Source organism: Aedes aegypti, chromosome 3 (assembly GCF_002204515.2).
Source record: "Aedes aegypti strain LVP_AGWG chromosome 3, AaegL5.0 Primary Assembly, whole genome shotgun sequence".
Taxonomy (NCBI): Eukaryota; Metazoa; Arthropoda; class Insecta; order Diptera; family Culicidae; genus Aedes; species Aedes aegypti.
The window spans coordinates 45,456,947-45,481,267 of record NC_035109.1 but is presented as its reverse complement, the minus strand read 5'-3'; the positions used below and the strand labels follow the sequence as shown (position 1 = coordinate 45,481,267).

The 24,321-nt window shown below is 35.7% G+C and overlaps 1 protein-coding gene across 1 annotated transcript in view; it reads right to left on the bottom strand.

The window, feature by feature from the left end:
* The window catches only part of LOC5575633 (cryptochrome-1), a 104,136-nt gene that overhangs the window by 10,534 nt on the left and 69,281 nt on the right, over positions 1-24,321 (bottom strand). Inside the window, exon 5 of the mRNA XM_001655728.2 lies at positions 7,750-8,647. Within this exon, the coding sequence (XP_001655778.2) occupies positions 7,750-8,647 (898 nt within the window). The remainder of the gene's footprint in view (positions 1-7,749; positions 8,648-24,321) is intronic.

Below are 24,321 nucleotides of genomic sequence, written 5' to 3'. Positions count from 1 at the left end.
AAATTTATTTTACCCGTTTATTTAAACATTATTATCTAAATTTTCGCATTACAAAACATTGAACGTTACACATCAAACGTACATAAGTGGCAAATATGCGAAAGGAGCATATAATGCTACATTTGCCGGAAATGCATAGGGGAATGTGGGGCAAGATGAGCACCCGGGGCAAGATGGGCACCCCTAGTTTGTGTCGTTCCTACCGATTTTTTTTCAATACATTATTTGGGGTTCTGATGAATATCATTAAATTGATATGATGGCCATAAATTTCAGCTAAAAAATCAACAGCACAACGTAAATATTGTCCAAAATACATAGAAGTCCAAAAATTTACCTTTTCATATAAGATTTGTTATTTAAAAGTGATATTTTTGTTGCGTAAACAAATTAATTCATACGTTTTTGGCCGTATAGTTATAGAATAATCTTCTGTAGATAATCAGGAGCAAAACTTTTTATCAAATTTAAAAAATATTTCAATTGTTTTGATTATATCAATAAATTTACACCCTTGGGGCAAGATGAGCACCATGTTCAAAATTAAGTAAAAGTGTGAAATTATAGAACCACATTTAGCTGTGAGCTTGACTTACGGTATCTTCTTTGCACAAAATAATTTTTCTAAAAAATATTCAAACAAACAACAAATTTAATCGTTTTTTAAGTAAAATCTTAGCAATTTATGAAAAGTTATTTATTTTCTGATAAAAGTTTTAAAAACTAAGCTAGTTGAAGATAAATATTATCAAATATTAAAGATAATATCTTGGGATATTGCAAGCATTGAAAAATAATAGTTTTCTTTAGTAAATTGCATCTTTTTATGGGGGTGCCCATCTTGCCCCGCAGTTTTTTTGACCGATGATAAAAAAGCTATTTTTTAAAGTGTTATTTGGAAAACTATTATCACTTTTTAAAACTTTTAATGGTTGGAGGTCAAAGAAATAATGTAAAAGATAAGGATGGTTACCAATTTTACCAAAATAATAACGTTTAAGTAGGCTTAAATCGCACTTATCCTTAGGGTGCTCATCTTGCCCCGCCTGACCCTGCCGGAGTAACTTTGTTCGGGGTCATTTTTCCGGGATAGTAGTGGTTTTAGCATTCGAGCGGTGAGTTGGCAACCATAGTCCCCCCACAAAGCCAGCTTCCGGGAAGTCACTCATGCTGAATTTCTGTACAAGTGAGCTTAGTTTCCATCAACTTATGTCCCTTCTCCGCTTCTCCAGCTGCTGATACGGCGCTACTGCTGCGAAAATATTCCTGCTGGAGTCGCTGGAGCTCTAGCTCTGTTGTTCATGCCGTGGTCAGAATCTTCTGAGGAGTGGAGCGTTGAATTGTTAATGGATTGTAGCTTGTCGTTATGCTGTTAATGAATTGTATAGTTTTCCGGAACTTCTTGTGCAGGAACTCTACTCAGACTGTAGAATCTACTGCAGTTTGCGTCCTCCTTTTCTGCTAAAATAAAACCATTATTTCTTTAGTTAAATATAACGTTTCACAAAAGTACCTACCTTGTTTTGATTCTGTTTAAATTACGATGTTCAATTCCAATTTAAATGAAATTTTATCAAAATGGAGATTATCGTCAGTCAAAATTTTTGTCAACAGTGGTTAACTAAAACAAAACTTGAGTTTACCATTTCACTATGCGTGAAGCCATAGTAATTTCAACTAAAATGTGGTAACAATAATATAATACGTGGTAATTGCTACTATTCAATGGCATAGTAATGTTAAATATGCCTTGGCGATTGACTCCCAGTCAACATTTCGGTTCGTATATTTTTTGCTATACATCATTATATATGAATCAAATCACTCGTATAAAATGCATGAAAACGCTATATACACACCAAAGTGGAGGCCATATACGCACTTCCCACGACTTTTTCAGACTTTCCATGGTCAGCAATACGATGCCACAAAATTTCGATAAAAATAAAAAAAATGTTTCCAGCGAGACTCGAACATCAGACCTTTGGATCCCTAACCCAGTACCATACCACTACACCACAGACCGCTTCATGAATGAGGAGTGATTATTTGCCAATATGAAAGGAAGTTTGCTCTACAACACACACGCTTTGTTGTTCTTTGAAGCCCACCGCCAGAAGATACCAACCTCGGGTGGTAAATTTCGCTAAGTTATTGCGATTTCATTTGATGCTAGTCTGCATTGATATATGATCTGTCAGTTTATACAACTTGACGCAATTCTAGATTATACTATTTACGGCATGGTTTGTTGTCAACAAAGTTTGTCGACAATTAATCGTAGTGGAGAATTATATACAATTTGTGTTAACATTTATTCGTTTTGATTTGGCATATTGTGCGATTCTGAATTTTGACGTATCAATATGAGATTTTTGGCACACATTTTTATACGATACGTGGTTCACTGGGTTGACGATCTTGCTAGTATTCCTTGGATTCTCGCCTAGAATTCTCAGTATTTCGCTAAGGGTTTTGCAATGATTTAACTTTTTGGGATTGCGCTGCGATATTGCCGAATATTTTCAAGTCTCAAATGAAAATTGTCAAAAGTTTATTGTTCTTAGGCTACCTTTGCACCACCTTAGCAAGCCAAATTATCCCGCTAAGAATCTAAGGAAATCAGGTCCTAGAAATTTTAAGAGTTTATTAGGAATCGCCAAATTTTGACATAATCCCCAATAACCAGTTATACATTCTTAAGATCCCGCAAGAAACCCTCAGTGTCCGCTAGGAATCTACAGACATCCTCAAGAATCAGTTAAAATATCTGAGAAGTCCCCTTAGAACCAAGACTCCCCTAAGGATGCTCCGAGATACTGTTAGGAAACTCATAGACCCAGCTCGTAAGGAATATTTTGATTATGTTGAGACGCGTATCTTTGATTAAAAATTTTGTATAGAATTCTAGATCGTCTCTTAACAAATCTAACGTCTTACAGAACCTCTCACAAAGAGAGAACGTAGCTCTAAGCCAGTGGGCACAACCTGAGACGAGACTCGCGAAGACGGTCTTCTTTTTCTGTGATTGCTGAGTTTTTTTCTTATTCCACTTTGTGTTTATATCAATTATGCGCAAGCCGTTCAAATCCTCACATGAACCTCTCAGCAAAAAATGATTGAGTTTGCATCACATCGAATCATAAATAGCCGTTTGAGTGAAATTTCATGCCAGCAGACGTAGCAGACATTAGAAATAATTGATCTTCTGCTTAGATTTATCAGCAACTTTGGAAAAAACTGCTCCGCTGACTGAGGTTTTTAATAACAGTTTACTTTGAACACAATACTTTTCACTTTTTCAGCTATAAAAACGGTGGGCTGCATTTGACGTTTCGTGAGAGGGGAATCTGGGCTGCATATGACGTTGATATTTTTCCTCTTCGCGAGTTTCTCTCAGGGCACAACCAAGGGGGGGTTTTGAGGGTGAAAAGCACATTCATCTTATTAGGCATTTCAATAATTTGGAAGTTTTGCAGCTGTTGATCACGAGTTACATTTTTTTAATATTAAAGAAAAATTAATCGGAAAATTTTTAGAAAAATGTGAATCTGATAAGTTCCTTTAAAAGAAGACAATAGTAATCAATCGGATCAGTCTGCCAAAACAAAGTTTATTGGTCGTATTGAAATTTTTAAGATGTTTAATCATACAATCTTCATAATGAAAGTAAATTTCGTTTTGTTTTTCAGGCTGGATTATCTGGAATGATAGTTCTGTAACATGGGAAAATTATGACTCAAAAGGCAGTTGAGTTTTGTAATGCAGCCATTCCATGAAAAACCGATCTAGTGGGTCTCCGAATTCCGTGCAAATTTGCTATTTTGTTCCTTATCCGAATTAAGGATACACGTATTTTTGGATTTTTTAATCAGGGTGACCATTTCCGAAATAGGGTGACCAGAAAAATCGCGATTTTGCAAAATTTTTATTTTTAAAAAAATTATAACTTTTTAACCGTTTGACCGATTTTCAATCTTTTTGGACGAAATGAAGGCTAAAAATTTTGACTTTTCGGGAAAAACATAAAATTTCACAAAAAATGTGTTTTTACATGAAAAAACTCAATAGTTTCCGTTTTTTCGTGTTTTGAATGCCTCGGGACCAAAGGGGCTATTGCTGCTCTCATTTTTTCTTAAAAGTTCAGAAAATTTTACGTAAACTGTCAAATTTTCAGCGATGTATGTTTTTAAATTTTTGAGATATATTTTTTTGAAAATAAAATATCAGTTATTTTTCATCGGCACACACTGTAAATTACAGCGCATTAGATTTGTGATGTTTAAAAGAAATCATAACTTTTGAACAGCTCAACCGATTTCCAATCTTTTTTTATGGAATGAAAGCTTAAGGTCTCAACTTTTCAGAAAAAATAGAAAAAAAACTAGAAAACTTTGAAAAAAAATTTCACATTAAAATATATGAAAATTTCTAAAAAAAACTAGAAATTTAATATTTTTTCACGTTCAAACAAATTTTTATCAGATTTTTCAATTTTGTCTGAATAGTTGAAATTTTAAGCTTTCATTCCATACAAAAAGGTTGGAAATCGGTTAAGCTTTTCAAAAGTTATAATTTTTTTTTAACATTACAAATCTAATGCGCTGAGACCTACAGTGTGTGCCGATAAAAAATGACTGATTTTTTATTTTCAAAAAAATATATCTCAAAAACTAAAAGACATACATCGCTGAAAATTTGACAGTATATGTAAAATTTTCTGAACTTTCAAGAAAAAATGAGAACAGCGATAGCCCCCCTTTGGTCCCGAGGCCTTCAAAACACGAAAAAACGGAAACTATTGAGTTTTTTCATGTAAAAAACAAATTCAAAATCTTTAGCCTTCATTTCGTCCAAAAAGATTTGAAATCGGTCAAACAGTTAAAAAGTTATAATTTTTTTAAAAATAAAAATTTTGCAAAATCGCAATTTTTCTGGTCACTCTATTTCGGAAATGGTCACCCTAATTTAAAAATCCAAAAATACGTGTATCCTTATTTTGGATAAGGAACAAAATAACAAATTTTCACGGAATTCAGAGACCCACTAGATCGGTTTTTCATGGAATGGCTGAATGCTGATTTACTTTTAAACTACTGCATAAATGATGACAATGATTTCTATTGCAAACTTCTGCGCTTAAAATAATTCTCATACAGTCGACTCTCAACCTCTCGATGTTCTATATCTCGATATCTCTCTTTATGTCGATGATTTCTACGGTCCCTTCATTCTGTATACATTTTCTCTCTCCATATCTCGATATGATTTTCATTCCCGATTTTCTCTCCGTATGTCGAATAGCCCATTATGTATGTAGAGCGATTTATTTATTGTTGTCAATCAATTTCCTTAACTTTTATATGTATATTTTTGATTGAAGAGTTGCTAATGTATTAAAATGTTGTTTGATACAATTTTACTGTGCGTGTGTATCCATTTGTAAAACTTTTCTTTATGAAAGCATACCTTAAAAAACACAACCTACAATATTGCAAAAAGCATAGTGAGCTTGAAAGTTGAAAGAAAATGTATGATTGTAGCTCTGTGTAAGTCATAGACTTTCTGTTGTTTTTTTTCGGTGCTTGTGCTTTGTTCAAACAAACTATTCCAAATCTGAAGAAAAGTGATTTTTTAGTGTACCACCTATTGGCAGACTTAAGTGGACTGGTCATTCAGTATGAATGCCTAAGAAAAAAGATTGATCTCTAGTTGAGGTCTAGGTGTGGAACTGGCCTCATGAAACGTTGCGATTTCATGACCAATGACCATCCTGAAGTAAATGAGTGCGTTCGAGAGCCTTTAGTAGTTGGTGAGATTTGGGAGAATATCGACGAAAATGGAGCTCTGGAATGTAATCGGTATGTAGTTGACGTACTATTCAAGTGATTAATGTAGCAGGCACAATAATATTTACAAAAATTTACAAATTTTATGGTATTCAAAAATGTTGCCAAAAACGGATTCATTTTGTTGCCAAAATCGGGGGTGCCAAAAATGGAGCATGCCAAAAACGAAATCCCACTGTAGTTTTCAATTTTCACCATAGAATCTTGATAGTAAACAGGTGTTTGGGATAAAGTTTCATGATGGAGAAATTTATAGGCCATTTTCAAATGTTAAACTTGAGTCAAAATGATTAACTTTTCTATGGAAAACACTTATTCTGCCATACCAAAAACATGTGCAAAATTTACTGCAAATCGAAGATAATCGAGTTCTATGACTGACCGATTTGACATGGAATTCGTCAATATTCAAAAGATGTGATCCAGTGACGTAACCAAGGCAGATAATTTAGGGGTCATCCATTCCAACTCCCCCCCAACGAACCAAAAAAAGGATTTCTTTGTATATTTTTGAAACTCATCACTACTCACCCTACAAATACGGAGCAATAAACTAGTTAGGTTCATAGTAGAACTGTGAGTTCTGAGGTTATACAGTAACATCTTCAAACTTGTAGATGAAAAAAAACGAATTTAGTATTATACCATTTAATTCCACTAGAGTTTGTATCTTTTGACAGATACGCGTATCTGTTAAAGGATACAAACTCTAGTGGAATTAAATGGTATAGTACTAAATACGGTTTTTCCATCTACTTATAGGTATTCTACTAAACAGCTCGAAGATTTATTATTCAAAGTTGTGCTTATTTCAATTATTAAACCCCTGAAGTATTTAATGAAAACAAAATTAACTTCTAAAAATATGCTACTATAATAAAGCTCATAACTAACGAATTTTTTATTGCCTTTTCTGAGTTATAAACTGAGTGCTTTGTATGGAAAGTTTGTCAAACATTCTATTGAGAACTTTTTAACACTTCAGTAGTAGCACTGTTGTATTTTGTACAACACAAGTGCAAAAACCTCGCTTTCCGTACTCAGGATAAGCTTAGTACTTTTCACGGTGGTCAACGGGAGATTAACATTTTTTGCTACTATTTTTCAGAGTTTATGAATTCTCTGAGAAAAACAACTATAGCATGCTATCCAAGCATTTAGCTGCAAGTGGAAGCATATCTATTCTATTGGGCATTTCATTAATTACGAGATTTTGGGATATTCACTCCAGCAATCAATCGGATTATAAAATCATCCTAAAACAAATGGAATGGTCTTATTGAAAAAAAATAAGATGTCAAGAAAGAAAAACTTGTTTTTTACCTTTCTTTGCTGGATTTCTTAGTAAATATATGAAGAAATAAATGAAATACATACCTATACAAAAACATTATATCAAATTTGATTCGTGATCATTTTTAAGGTGTTTAAAGATTCAGTAAAAATAACCGTCGATTTTGGGACCTTCCTTAGCCGAGTGGTTGGAGTCCGCGGCTAAAAAGTAAAGCCATGTTGAAGGTGTCTTGGTTCGATTCCAGGTCGGTCCAGGATCTTTTCTTAATGGAAATTTCCTTGACTTCCCTGGGCATAGAGTATAATTGAACCTGCCACACGATATACGCATGCGAAAATGGCAACTTAAAGCTGAGAAGCAGGTTTTGTCCCAGTGAGGACATAATTCCAAGAAGAAGAAGAATAACCGTCGATTTTGGCGACATGACATTTTTGGCCAAAATCTAATGGGTACTGTATATCAAACTCAAAACTGGCATTTAGTTTTACTTTTTTTTTTCTCTGGCAAAAACGGATTTCTAACCAGACTTTTTGTTTACCTCCCGCAAATAATTATTTTTTGTTGCCCCGCTTTATCCCACTAAATGTCAAATGCACATCCACTAACCTTCAGCACCGGCAAGTACCGGCGTATGTAGTCCCCGTTCGGGTCCGCTTTCCTGCCGAACTTTACCGGACAATAGCAGTGGAAGAACTGCTGAAAGAACGACGAACACGAAAGCCACATCCACATCCCGGCATTAACCGACCAATCGGCATCCAGCAGCAGTTCCTCGAATACTTTCATTCCCTCCTCCCACGAAATCCACAGGTCGCCACGTGTCAGGAAGCATGCCACCGCGTGACGAGCCAGGTGGTGAATCCAGCCTTCCTCTCGCAACTGCGTCATAATGGCATCGATCCAGGGAAACCCCGTCTGGCCACTGGCCCATTTGGCCAGGGCCTCCGCATTCCGATCCCACGGTATCTGAACGCAGATAGGATTACCAGCCATCTTGTCAAAGTTGGGATTCTTCGTGGCGGCACAGTAGAAAAATTCCCGCCAAAGAAGCTGACCGTGGAGGGACAGCGGGGGGCAGGCTTTCTTGATTTTCTTGTACAGGTCTGTGAGTTGGTAGTAGAACAGTCTCGTGCTGAGGCAACCAAATCGCAGATAGGGCGACAGACCGGTTTGACTAGCGAGCAGCGACTGGGGAGTCATCTTTGGCCGTCCGAAGGAAGCGACCCAGGCTTTGCGTTCCAGGTGGCGCTCCAGTCGGGCCAATGCTTCCGTTTCACCTCCCACCCAAATGGGTGGTTTGAGGCCCTCGGTTTCGAAGCCTAGTTCTTCCAGCGTAGGAACTCCATATTTGTCGTCGTGATCTTCATACTGGGGCGTCGTTGCGTTGGCGATAGTGTCCAACGTTATGGCCGGTTCCGGTTGTGGCGGGGCATCCATGGAGGCTATAATGGCCTGAAACTGATGATAGGTGAGCGGTGCTCGGCCTCCATTTTTCTCGATTATCCTAAAAATAGAGAAAACATTAGAATAAAACTAGTATTAAATACAGTCAAGGACAAAGCCTAACAGCCATCTCACTGAAAAATTATCATTTTCCAAGTATTTTATTTTTTTTCATGTTGCTATTGTAATTTTGCTACTATTATTTCATTTTACTATTTTAATTTACACATTATCAGTATATAAAAAAGCAAAAACAACACTGCGGAACATTTTTTTTTTTGTCTCAAGCGGAAAAATTTCTTTATTAACCTAATTTAACGCTGCCTTTTTAAAAATATTATAGCACGTCTAGTTTTTTACATTTCAGCTATTGAAAATGCATTTTTCAACGATTTCAACAAACTTGCATGCAAGTTCAACTGCTTCTATGGCTATTCATTATTTTTTTTACAACAGAACTCAAACTTCATTAGTTAAAGAATACTTATCAAGAAGTTAATAAAACTTAATAATAAAGTTTTTTTTATTGATGCTATAGTATTAAAAAAAAGTATTTTGTTTTGCCTTATAGAAGGAATGAAGAATTTTGTAGGGAGACTACAAGTATGTTGGAAAATCGGTTTAATCGTAATTTAAACGTGTAATTGGGAACAAATTATATTTTATATGAAAGTTTAAATACTATGCTTATAAATTTGATAAATTATGATTTAAATGTAATGTAAACATTGATACAACCAGTACTTTCTACAACTTTAGCAACCTGTAGCTCAAAATTGTGACAAGTTGGAACACTTCTAAGCATTACTAGACACACATTAGGTTTAATTCTTGAGACACGCAAAAATGTTCGTTTTGTTAGGCTGTGTAATTAGCAGAAACGTTTTAATGTAAAAATTATGAAAACATCCGCGACCAAAGCATAAGACTACTATTGGAAAATAGTGCTCTTTCTATAACATCTACTTGGAATTCCAAGATATTTTTGATGGAAAACTGTTGTAGAAAATTATTTCCTTTACTACTACCGCCGTGCGGGGTGACATTGGGCCTAGGGGGTGACTTTGACCGCCTTTTTCGATGCATCTCATGGACTCTATTACACTACCCCGAACGCCACTACCCCGAATGCCGTTACCCCGAACGCCATTACCCCGAATGTATAACATTTGAAGACTAATTCTAATTAGAAAATGGGGAGATAATTGTACGATTTCTTATGAGTATTACACAAGTTTGACATAACAATGTTTTTTTTTTATATTATAAGATAAAAAAGGAGCTCGATTTTCAGCAAATATTATTTTAAATACGATTGGATTTGTCCTCTAATTTTAATGAGATTCACACAGCCACACTGTAATGCTCTGAAGAACAGCCTATTTCGAAAAGAAGGGTGAACTTGTTATGAAATGGATAATTATAATATGCACAAAATTAGGATGTAATAAAGTCTCGCTGATATCCTTTTCTTTCACTCAACTTATTTTAAATCTCGATCTACTAGAATTAGGATCTTTTAAAATATGTTGTTTCGTTAACGATTGTAATAGAAGATCACCCTGATATTATCGCAGCAAGTGATGTTTTCTGAACGCTTACAAAGCAACTTGATAGACAATCGCTACAGTAAATACTTTTGTTGGTTTATGGAATCATTCATCGGAAATTCTATTAGATAACTATAAGATGACTGTTTTAATGCAAGAAGATAAAAGAAAGGATTGGAATTATAGCAGGAGTATATTAGTTAAGATCGAACCCTTACCGATCCTCAACAATCATCCATACACCAATCGCTTTATTGGTGTATCATCATTTTCATCATTCCCGGCAACAACAACAACAATGACGACGTCCACCACACCGACGACGATAGCCCAGCTAGTAGAACGGAAACAGTAGTCTAGCATCAGCATTTCATCACCCGACAACATAGGTAGCATTTACGTGAACAACCACCGAACGAGACTACTAAACGAAGCCACAGCCCTTTGGACCCGCGGCATCAGCAGTTCTTCCACAGCAACAGCATAAGCATTGCAATAGGTAGTGAGGTTTGATCGTAATTAATAATTGAATAAAGGTTCAGTTCGTTTTAGGCAGTAGATCGAATAAGTTCTTTTTTTAAAACTTAGTCTGGGTGACACCCTTCTTCACTGGCGCAGTCGGCAGTTCTAGCGTGGAGTAGTTAAAGTGTAGTGAAAAGTGTTCTTATCCGAAATCATCGGCGGCTTACCGAGGAGCAAAGGAGGAAACACCTAAACTACAGATTTTAGTGCACCGGCGGTTTACCGAGACACCAAAATCATCTTTAACGAAGCTTCACACCTGCTAGAAGACATCGAACCATCCGAGGGAACATCGGACAATCGAACCATCCGAGGGAATATCGGACAATCGAACCATCCGAGGGAATATCGGACATCGAACCATCCGAGGGAATATCGGACAATCGAACCATCCGAGGGAATATCGGACAATTTAACCATCCGAGGGAACATCGGATAAAACCGTAAGTAGAATTAAGCTTTTTTATATAAGTGATTATCAGAGTGATTTAAGTGAATGATCAAAATAACAAAATATAAGAAAAAATATCTATTACAGTGACAGAAAAATAATTAATTTAGCTTTTTTTTTATTTAAAACAAAAATCCTAGAAAACATAAATTCTTTTCACCTGTATTTTTTTTTTTACCATTTTCTGAAAGGATTTTTTTTTTATCAATTTTGACTTCAAGTGTGAAAAATGGCAAAGTTTGACGAGAACCGCGACTTGATCACTATCCAAGTCGAGGAGTTAGAAACCCAGATCAGAGAATTAATAGGCATAATGCAACAACGCGACTCTAGAATAGCAGAGTTGGAAGCGTTCGCTACGCACCAACAATCAATTGCAAAAGAAGCCGCTGTTGTTCAGCAACAAAATTCAGTAGAAGGCGCCTTGCGAGCCCTTCAGACCCCCCAAATTATCAGGATGTTGCCACCATTTGATGGTAACCCCATTAAGTTACACTCATTCATAAGATCTATTGATGATCTTATGCCTGAAATTTCAAAGGTCAAGAACACTCCAGCTTACACTGTATGGCTTCTTGCCATCAGATCCAAAATTATAGGAGACGCTGACAATGTTCTAGAATTTTATGGCACTAGCACAGACTGGGACGAAATTAAAAACAGTCTGATTACACACTACAGCGACAAAAGAGATGAAGTATCTCTCACAAAGGACCTGTTTAAAATTACACAAGCGGATAAGGAGATTGAAGATTTCTATAAGGAAATAACTTTTATGTTGTCTCTTATGGTAAATCAATTAAATTTAAACGAACACAACAGTGACGTAAGAGCCGCGAAAAATCTATTTTACCAGGAAATAGGCCTGAAAGTGTTTCTTGCAGGGCTCAATGAACCGGTAGGCACTGTCATCCGTGCTCAATGTCCCACATCGTTGAAAGACGCTTTAAGACGATGTATTGAAGAAAGAAACTTTTATTATCACAAACAAAAATCTTATACCCCACCTGTCCCTACTAGGAACAAATTTCAAAACAAATTTTCAAACCCATTTTCAAGATTTCAGCAAACTCCGGTAACACAAAATTCGTTTCCAAGTTACCCAATCCAAACTAATCCATTCCAACGCGTTGCACCAATCCAACGTCCACAACAACTACAGCACACCCCTCAACAGTTCTCTCCATTCCAACCTCAAGTACCATTTCAACGTACATTTTCTCCCAGTCAACCAAATCATTCTCAAAGACCACAACAACCTGGCCCATCCAATCCATTCAACCGAAATCCTAACCAATTTAGTAAACCTCCTTCCGGAACCTATCGTCCTCCAAAACCCACTCCAATGGAAATCGACCAGTCATTGAGAAGTTTAAAAGTAAATTATATGAATAGACCAAATTTTCATGAAGTAAATTGGACAGAACCAATCGATTACTACGGTCAATATAGTGAGCCATCTAACTGTTACCAATATGATGCAACTAATTATGAGCAAGTTAATATCAATAATAGTTCCGAAGAACAACCCGTTACTGAACCAGAGGGTGATACCTTAAATTTTCAGATGGAATTGCCCGAAACACCAGAAACATGAACAGTAATAATTTTCTACCCTATATAAAAATGAAAACTAAATTTGGCGAACTAAAGTTTTTAGTTGACACTGGTGCCAACAAGAACTACGTGGATCCTGACAAAATTAGTACATGTTTTCTGAAAAACTGTACACCTACAAGAGTCAAAAATATCAATGGGAAACACAACATTAACAAATGTGTTGAAATCGAAATGTTTAACCAACCACTAACCTTTTACGCTTTGAAATTCCATCCATACTTCGACGGACTGATTGGATACGAATCACTCAGAAATCTAAAAGCAGAAATTTTAACCTCATCTAATACTCTCAAACTCCCTACTACATCAGTTAACATGCTTCGAAAATACCCCGATTCATTTAGTCGCAATCTAAATGCATATGAAGAAATTCCATTACCTCTAAAAACGAATGTACCGAATGGCGACTTTTTCGTCGAACATCCACTTCCTCTAACAGACGAAGTAATGATTCTACCAGGACTCTACACAGCAAAAGACAACAAAGCTACAGTTCTTTTGAAAAATTGCTGTGAAGTTTCAGTGAAAATCAGCCCTAATCGACTCATTTTCTCCGAATTGAATAATTTTGAAGTAGTGCAAAAAGTTGAAAATTATGAACCTGGATACGTATTTGATAACACATCAATAGATCCTAGATTGAAAAATCAGCTTCGAATCGACCATTTAAACATAGAAGAGAAGCGAAAATTGATCAATTTGATTTCGAAATTTCCAAGTGTTTTCTATTTGGAAGGTGACAATCTAAGCTTTACGAACGTCATTAAACATAGAATAGAAACCAAAGACGATCTACCCGTTCATGCAAAAAGCTACAGGTACCCCTATTGTCATAAAGAGGAGGTACAAAAACAAGTTTCTAAGATGCTGTCTCAAGGCATCATACGTCCCAGCACGTCTCCTTGGTGCTCTCCAATTTGGATCGTACCAAAGAAATTAGATGCATCTGGACAACAGAAGTGGAGATTAGTAGTCGACTATAGAAAACTTAATGAAAAGACTATAGATGACAAATACCCACTACCCAACATAACCGAAATATTAGACAAACTAGGAAAATGCCAATATTTCACAACATTGGACCTAGCATCTGACTTTCACCAGATCGAAGTTCACCCAGATGATATCCAGAAAACAGCCTTTTCCGTAGAACATGGATTATACGAATACTTAAGAATGCCATTTGGACTGAAAAATGCTCCAGCAACTTTTCAGCGTGTCATGGATCACGTACTCCGTGACCTAATTGGAAAATGTTGTCTTGTTTATATGGATGACATTATTATTTTTTCTGTTTCTCTTCAAGAACATATTGAAAATTTGACAAAAATATTTATGGCATTGGAAAAAGTAAACCTCAAAATACAGCTAGATAAAAGTGAATTCCTTAAGAAAGAAGTGGCATTTCTAGGCCATATTGTGACAGATAACGGCGTTAAACCAAATCCAAGCAAAATCGAAGCAATTCAAAATTGGCCTATCCCCAAAAACCAGAAAGAACTAAGAGGCTTTCTAGGAATTTTAGGATATTATCGCAGATTCGTTCGCGATTTCGCCAGAATAACAAAACCTCTCACTGCTCAACTGAGGAAAGGCGAACACGTAGAGCACACAGATATTTTTTTAAAAACATTCGTTGCATGCAAAAAACTTTTAACTCAAAGCGATATCCTTCAATATCCAGATTTCGAAAAACCATTCGTGCTAACCACAGATGCTAGTAATTTTGCTCTAGGTGCCGTTCTATCCCAAGGTGCTATTGGACAAGACAGACCCGTAGCATATGCGTCTAGAACATTGACGAAAACCGAAGAAAGATATTCAGCAATAGAAAAAGAATTATTAGCGATCGTATGGGCAACTCAATATTTTAGACCCTACCTTTTTGGTAGAAAATTTACATTATACACGGATCACCAACCTTTAACATACGCACTAAACCTCAAAACACCTAATACAAAACTAGTTAAATGGCGTCTACAGTTATTAGAATATGATTTTGAAATAAAACACCGACCCGGTAAGCAAAACGTTGTCGCTGATGCTCTATCGAGGATAACACATGATATCAACGTGAACGAAGATGATTCCGACTCAGACAACTGTTCAGTACATTCTGCTGATACAGATGACTCTGAATTCATCAAATGTACAGAAAAACCAATAAATTTTTTTCACAACCAAATTATTTTAAAAATTGACCCTAACGAATCTGAGACATACGAAGAAATTTTCCCTCGTGTGTACCGAAGAACTATTACGAAAATAACATTTGGTGTACCACTTTTAATTCGAATTTTGAAAGAATACATGGATCCCAGACGATCAAACTGCATTATGTGTCCTGAAAACGTGATACAATCCTTACAAATTGTATACAAAAACTATTTTAGTAGATGCAAAACTTTCAAACTCTGCATATCACAAAAAATTCTCATTGATCTACCAAACTTAGAAGATCAAAACTCAATTATCGAGGATACCCACGAAACAGCTCACAGAGGTATTCGTGAAAATCTGGAGGAGATAAAAAGGAGATTCTTTTTTCCTAATATGAAAAGGAAAGTTAGGAAGTACATCATCCTATGTGATACTTGTAATAAAGCAAAATACGAGAGAAAACCTTACAAAATTAAATTTGGTGAAACCCCTATACCGAAACAACCCATTGAAATTATTCACATAGATATCTACATCGCTCAACCAAATTTGTTTTTATCTGTAGTAGACAAGTTCACAAGGTATGGAACATTAATCCCAATAAAATCAAGATCAATTGCGGATATACGAAAGGCGATAATAAAATACATAACACTGTACGGCACTCCAAGCTTGATTGTCTCGGATAACGAACCAGCAATTAAGTCCATCGAAATTCGAGGACTACTCTCAGATCTCAACATACAACAATATTTTACTCCTTCGAACCACAGTCAAACAAACGGAATAGTCGAAAGATTTCATTCGACAATAACCGAAAATTTTTAACGCTAATAAACACAAATACGGTGAAGTGTCAAACAAAGAAAAATTTTTAATCGCATGTTCTTTATACAATAACAGCATCCATACAGCTACCAACATGAAACCACGTGAAATTTTATATGCAGCCAAAAATGGACAGGAGAGACCGATAGAAATGGAACGCCTTGTTGAACTTCGTGACAAGTTGTACGACGAAGTTCAAGTACAACTAACCAAGACACAAAACTCACAGAATCTGTACCACAACAGGAAGCGAGAGGATCCGCCAAAACTAAAACAAAACGAATTGGCATACAACCGCATCCAAGGAGTGAAGTCGAAAATTAAGGACCGCTACCAACAAGTGCGAGTAAAATCTAACCGGAAACACACGTACAAAGATATCCTAAGTCGAAAATTGCATAAAGAAAAACTGCGACGAATCCGAAAGTAACACCACAGAATCTCTAATGTGTTTTTTCATTTGTTTTCTCTTTTTAGATGACGTTTATTTGGAATATCCTGATAACAACCACATTCCTTACTCAGCTATCCCAACCACAATCCATCCACGTCATTAATCTCAAACAAAACCCCGGTCTTTTAACCATAGAAACTGGCAACAGTTTTATAAAAATAGGCAATCACAGATTGTTTCATATCCTGGAACTGGATAATTACGAACCTATTTTTAGAAAATTGCTTGCTAATATCCAAGGAATACGGACATTCTCAAATTTTACTGATATGTTTGAAATCTTAGAATCGAAATATGGAACCGTTCACAGTTTATTCAATAATCTTCGGCCAAAGCAAAGAAATAAAAGAGGATTATTTAATTTTCTCGGAACTGGAATAAAAAGAATTACAGGAAATATGGACCATAACGACTATGAACAAATTTCGAAAAATATTTTTGAACTGCAGATCAAGAACAAAAGACTTATTAACGAAAACAACGAACAGCTTAAAATTAATCTACAACTCCAAAATAGAATCAATTCCATTATCAACCGTTTAAATCAACAACAGAGTGAAATAACTAAAAACATTATATCAGCTAGATTTGAAAACGAAACCAACAAAAACTTTAAATTATTTAGAGAAATTTTGAAAATCAATTACAACTTAGACAACCTTAAATCACATTTAGAAGACATTTTTGAATCAATTCAGTTAGCAAGAACTAACATTATTCCCAAACAAATACTTTCAATTGAAGAGTTAGGATTTGTTTCAGATATATTAGAAGAACAAAACATTAGGACGAACAGTTTAGATCAAATTTATGAATATTTAGAATTGTCAGCATTTTATAACCATTCAAAACTAATATTTGTTGTGTCAATTCCAAAAATAGAAAAAGCTATGTACACACATTTTTTCCTAGAACCTCTTCCAGTAGTAGATAAAATTTTAAAACTTCCTGCTAATGCTGCTTTGCAAAGCGACAACAGAACATATTTCATCAAGAAGGATTGCCTGCGAATCGAAAGGACAAGGCTGTGCAATCTAAGCAGCCTAGAGGACATAACCGGCGACCTATGCTACTCAAACCTACTGAGAGGACTATCAGGAAACTGTACTTTCGTAAAATGCTATCAATCAACGGAGATCAAAGCGATCATGGACAATTACCTTGTCGCTAAAAACATCAATAACACAGAAATCGAATCGAATTGTGGTCTTTCAAAACGAAACTTATCTGGAACGTATTTGATAGAGTTCCACAATTGCTCTGTCATAATAAATGGCACCAAGTTCTCAAATGTCGAAGCAAACAAATCAGAACCGACATTTGTTATGCCATTAGATGGTTTACATATCAATGAACAGACCCTGGAAATCCAGAATAATATGGAAGAAATTCACATCCATAATAGACATCGGATTGAAGCATTAACTAAGGAACACAAAATTCAGACATACACATCTCTAAGTATGTCGACCGTATGTCTTCTTCTAAGTATCGTTGCAGGTCTTTCATGGATTTCGAGAAAACGCAGACAGATATCTCTTCATATTGGAGCATCCATGGAGTCTAAAAGCAAACCAGAGATTATACCTGAGACCAGTACAATTCGGGACGAATCGTCTCCAAAAGGGGGAGTAGTTAAGATCGAACCCTTACCGATCCTCAACAATCATCCATACACCAATCGCTTTATTGGTGTATCATCATTTTCATCATTCCCGGCAACAACAACAACAATGACGACGTCCACCACACCGACGACGATAGCCCAGCTAGTAGAACGGAAACAGTAGTCTAGCATCAGCATTTCATCACCCGACAACATAGGTAGCATTTACGTGAACAACCACCGAACGAGACCACTAAACGAAGCCACAGCCCTTTGGACCCGCGGCATCAGCAGTTCTTCCACAGCAACAGCATAAGCATTGCAATAGGTAGTGAGGTTTGATCGTAATTAATAATTGAATAAAGGTTCAGTTCGTTTTAGGCAGTAGATCGAATAAGTTCTTTTTTTAAAACTTAGTCTGGGTGACACCCTTCTTCACTTATTCAATAAATGCTTTAAGGATACCCTGCTCTAAAAAAGCCGTTCTATATGAAAATATTAGTGACTAGCTCGTTCAACTTAGAAGAACAGCCTATTTTAGAAAGAAGGGCAAATTGCTGGTGGAATGCTTGCAGCTATGACGTGAATAATAACTGTAACAATGTGGTGCTATCAGACAACCTTTATTCATAAAAGAGGACAATTTTTGTTAAAAAAAAATTGAAATATGAACACCACCGAAAAGTATAAATACCGGTGAGCACGCAACTGTTCAGCAAGACCATATTGAAGGCATGGGTTCGAAATCCTCCGGTGGCGGATCTTATTGCATTGAAATGTTCCTTGACATCTCTGGGCATAGAGACACATGTTAAGAATATTGACTACGAAAGCTCTCAGTCAATAGAAGGCTTGTTTTATTAAAAGCCTATTAACAAATTTCATAACGCTGTAGGAGGCAAACAAATTTCACACCTCATACAAAATTTGTAGAATTTCCATACAAAAATTGTTACGTGAGAGTGGGTATCAAAAATGGCATTTTTTGGCGTAATGAAATCTGTGAATAAACCCTAGAACTGTGAAAGTGCCCATTGAGCTGAGAAACAGGTCCCAGAAAGAAAAAGAAGAAGATAGTTGCCAGCAAAATATTTCGAAAGAATAGCTGGAATATAAAAGAAGGGCAAAATGTTCATCATATATCCGAAGAATTTTACGCACTACTAATTAGAGTAAAGTGGGGCAAAAGTTCGAGTGGGGTAAGAGTTTCTTTTTAAGATTTCTAGCTCAATTTAAAACAAATCTTATAAATGTCATGGTGGTTCGAAAGCTATTCAAGTAAGAGACTTTCAATCCAAATATCATAAAAATCGATTGAGATTTTGAAAAGTTATGGCTATTTGTTGTTTTTCGACGTCAATATTGTAATTTTTGGTCAAAATTTCGTTGCATTGAACCAATTGAAGATAAAATCTTTTTCAATATTTTATGTAAGGGCGTTTCTAGGCCCATTATAAGGTTGCTTTGAGGTGTATTAGTTTTTGCATAAATGCTTGAAAACAATTTTTGGCCCATAGTGGGGCAAAAGTTCGAATTAGCGGGGCAAAAGTTCGACCCATGTATAAACTCACGGAAAAATTTGCAAATTGGCCAAAATCCACATATTGTCTTCAAATTTAGTTGAATTTGTCTGATCGTGTGAAAATTGTCACCAAAATTTAACATTTCCATTTAGTTTTGCGAAAAACTGCTATTTTTGAGTATATTACAATTAACCCGGTTTTGGGCAATTTTTCGATGAAAATTTAGTGTGTATTTTTCGTCAAACTTAAGTTTACGGCTGGTGTAAAGTATGCCTGTCATAAAAGGATCGATATTTTGTGTTTTAGTCAGCGAACTTTTGCCCCACACTAGATTCGAACTCTTGCCCCACCGGTGGGGCAAAAGTTCGAATAAGACAATCAATTTTGAAACTGTTATAACTAAAAATGGGTAAATATATTGACACAAGTTTGTTCAGCAATATTATAGCCAATATGTTGAAGGCTCACGGTACGGTATTTGTTTTGTTTTAAGTGCTATTGTTTTCCTGGAAACTTTGATTATACCACTAAGGTCGAACTTTTGCCCCACCTTACTCTACCGGTTAACATAAGAGACGCATACATCCATGGTCAGTATTTTTTTTTTAACAGTGTGGTCAACATTTTTGCCCACAATACGAAATACTGCCCTTAACCAACTAGCACTTTAATTCGCCCTCTGTGTTAATATAGGGCTATTAGAGAGCTGACATGCCCCATATTAGCTGTATACCAGCCCTATAAGCCCAAAAAGGCGAATGACCGGGCCAGTGGTTACTTGGGTGGGTTGTATCTCATACTATTCGGGGTAATGGCTCATTCGGGGTAGTGGCGTTCGGGGTAGTGGCGTTCGGGGTCATGGCGTTCGGGGTAATGGGATGGAGCCATCTCATGACTAGTACGGGAATCAAAAATCTAATCCATGACCATCCAGTGGCTAATTATAACGTATTCTTGATGCTTGCCACGATGTTTTCATTATTCTGGTTTTAGTTTGCTGTAAAAATATTGGCCTAATGTCACCCCGCACGACGGTACTAAGTTGTCTTGTTCAATAGCTTTCGAAAGAAAATAAAAAAGTTGTGGAATTAATTTAACATAAGCATAAGCATTGATGACCGTCCAATTCGTAGTTGCTTCTCCGTGTTTGACCAGAATAATCTAAAATGTAGATGGAACCACCAGATGAAGCTTGGGAGTAGCATATCATCTTCAATGTACATTTTAGAGCTCTAAATTTAGTAACGTTAATAACGGTGCCGGCCACGTCGTTAGGTCATTGAAGAAGGGAAGGAATGTTAGTGTGACTTCCATTGTTACTAGATACCGAGATCACCTATAAATCTCAGGATTCACCTTAGTATGTGATGGGATTATGTAAGCTCTGTTTATGAAGTAATCTATCAGTGCGTCGACATTTTAAATGTCGTATTATTCAATGATTTGAATCTCGACTTTTTATAAAATATGAATTAGCGCTTAGTCAATACTTATAGTGACGAATCATCCATAGTTTGTTTAACAAATACATAAAAGTAATGTTGCCACGATACAAATGTCTTATCACAGGCATGAAACAAGCTCACCAGCTGGTAATCCATCCTCTACTGAACAATCATAATCTTGGCATCAACGCGCACAAGCTGGGATATAAAGTCACTAACATAGTGTGCGAAAATGAAATCGACAGTTTGACCTTCGCAGAGCACTGACCTGCAAATGAAGCAATAATCGAAAAAAAATCACTCCGAATGCGAGAAAACCAATTCGACAGCTTGGGCATTCACAAAGCGCTTCATAAAAGTTGTAGAATGAATTCAATGTCAACCTCAAAAAGGCGAAATTGAAACATTATCAATTTTCAAACAACGTGAGGTAAGTGAAAAATTGTTTATTGGAGATTCAATTTGTGTTAAGTAGTCATAGGTTATCAAGGCTCGCAATTATCATCGATGGAAGTGTCAGGGCTACACAGATACTGTTAGATACGTTTGTTTTCTACAACTTAGCCGAAAACCGTATTCAAATCGGACGTCTAAGTAATTAGTTATTGATTTATATCTAATTGGAAATTCTAAAACAGTGATCATTTATCTTTTGAACAGGCAACATTGCTACATCTGGCGTGAACGATTGCACACTACATTGGTTACTATATTTCACTACATACAGTAACCCCACGCAGTTGAATCACCCACAATTTATCAATCAGCTGATTTAAGAAGACAAAATTATGATCAAACTTATCACAAAACATCACAGAATCATTTTTACTGATAAGCAACACATAGCGTTCAGCCATTTCAAGCCTTTTTATCTCAGTAAAAAAGCTCTTGATTGCGGTTTGAACCAACAATATTACTAAATTATTTTTGTTGCTGTATGGACTGTATTTTTGGACAACTTTGTAAGCCGTGTGGCGTTTGACGCTTAGATAGAAACGACGTTTTAAAGTTTGTTTCAAAGATTTTTGTGAAATATTAAGCCCTAGACAACTTTTAGAGATTCAATAAACATAGCTATGAGAGATAAATGCGTATTTATACGGATTTAGCTAAGATTTTTGAGTAAAATACTTGATCAATAAATTGTGGGAAATATACACACCAGTCACAGTTTATAAATCAGCGTTCAAACTACTAGTGCTTAGTATTTTTAAAAAAGATTCTTAGTTTCAAGTAATTTCCAATGTAAAATTTTATTACGGGGGAGCAAAAGAGGTTTGAGACCGTTCATAAACTACGGATTTTTTTTATTTTGTGGAAAAGGGATTTGAACATACAAATAAATTTCCATTATTTTTGAAAAAAAAACAAATTCTTATGAAAAAAGTTATTTAGGGGATTTATAGTCTTATATGGCTATACAAATTGAGAACATTTTTTATGTAGATTATTATGTCGAATAGTTTTTGGATAAATAAAAAAATCCTAAATATGTGAGAAACAAAAAGAAACAGAATTGGTGTAAAAAATGTAAACAATTTATTTAGTTACACCTGATAGGTTCTCCATAATTTCGCTATAAAAATGGAGTAACGCTTCTGCAGAAGGACCAAAAGCAACGAGTGGAAAAGACAAGAACTGGTTTGCATCCTCTCTGATTGACACATTCAGCTTCAAAATTTGCTTCTTCTCTTTGGAAGAATGATGATGACTGTTGTTCGACACGAGGTCCAACCACAGTTTAGTTCGCTATGGGTTGATCATAAACAATTTAGAAGTTTTGAACATGGAAATCGATAGCAAAGCTCATCGATTTCAACATAACAAACTCATTGCGCAAAACGATTAATTGACCAACTTGAACATAATGATCATGACACAAGCTAACCATAAGCAAAACACACTGAATCCGTGTTGGGTGATGATCTATGCGTCCATAGGTTGACGCATACAAATCTGAAGGGAAAGCTTCGGGAACTTATGAGGACAAATTTTGGAATCCCTGTAATCAGTTGATGAATCAATCCATGAACAAAAACAAAGGAATTTAATGTGTAACACACACAAAGTTTGCAGGAAAATCACAGCGATTCGATATGGACGTTCATGAATCGATCGATAGTTTAAAACACACAAATCGAACGTGTGAATTTTCATCACTGCAGTAAAGGCAGTCGAAAGGTCAATTATTTACGAGTTCTGCAATCTAGATATAATGATTATCTAATTACACTACCTGCCATCATCCTCCAAATAAACATGCTCCAGAAGCATATAAATCCACAAATTCAATGATCACTAGTTCAGCCTGCTCAGTAGCAACATCAAAAATCATGCATTGTCATGTAGATTCTTGAAATACTTGGTTCCGGTTCACCCCGGATATAATTAACGTTGTCCGAGGCGGTGTTCTAATAAACATATGAACTATATAGCATTTAATTGCAAAATAATTGAAAGTAAATAACTGATTCATAAATCGTGTTCACATTGATTCATTTTTGTGGACAACTTTTTTGCCGATTCATAAATTGTGGTTTAAGACAATGTTCAAATAAGTGAAAATTTCAAATGTTTTCAACAAATTTAATTATAACATTGTGCAGGAACTGCAGGTATGTACCCCACTTTACCATTTGGCATTGATTTCATCAAAAAATATTGTTTATTTTGCTCTATATAATTTTTCAAATTTAAGCTGAGCCTTGAATGATTCATAACTGTGAGACCAGTGTACATCCAATGAGCTCAATTATTACAGCCAAAGATGTCCAACTCATTCAAAAATTAATAATTTATTACTGAAGCGTCCGATTTGAATACGATCTTTGGCAATGTTGTAGCTGAGGAATGTATTTAACAGTATCAGCAAAGTTTGAACCCTCAAGAGTACATGACATATTGAATGAATTGCTTGCTTTTCCAATAGTAATTTCCATACAAACGTTGAGCAGCTTGTGCAGTCTCAGTTTTCAGCCGAATGAGCGCAAATTTCGGGAGGGCACTCAGAATTTGGCCTAGAATCAAATGAGCGGTGTGGAGCAAAACCGACGTTTTGAACAACCCTAATGTTATAATTATAATGTTTGACTTGTTTGAATAAACATGACCTGACTGAATAAAAATTAATAAATAACAAAAATTAAGTTCATCGTTTAGAATAACTAAAATACCTTCAAATACTTGACGCAGGAATGTAAAAAAACTATTACAAATGGATGAAATGTACAAAAACAAAAGATAGAACATTATGAAATGAAAATTCAACAAAAATTTTGGGAACTGAAAAACAGCCTGCGTCTCTTTTGAGACGTAATGCCCGTGGTTTTGTTGAACATTTCATCACGCTATCTGTTGAAGTAACAAAGATATTTATGATCTACTCTTTTCTCAAGGAGTAGTTTGAACCCCTATACCTGGCTTCGGCGCAAAATGGCGCAGACAACATGAAAGAACCACATATTCCCTATCGGAAATTGATAAAAACTTTTGTTCCTAAGCGTCTTTTCATGGGTTTTAACTATCAAACAAATAAGCCTTATTAAAATGAGTTCGACCGATAATTCCTTTACTCTA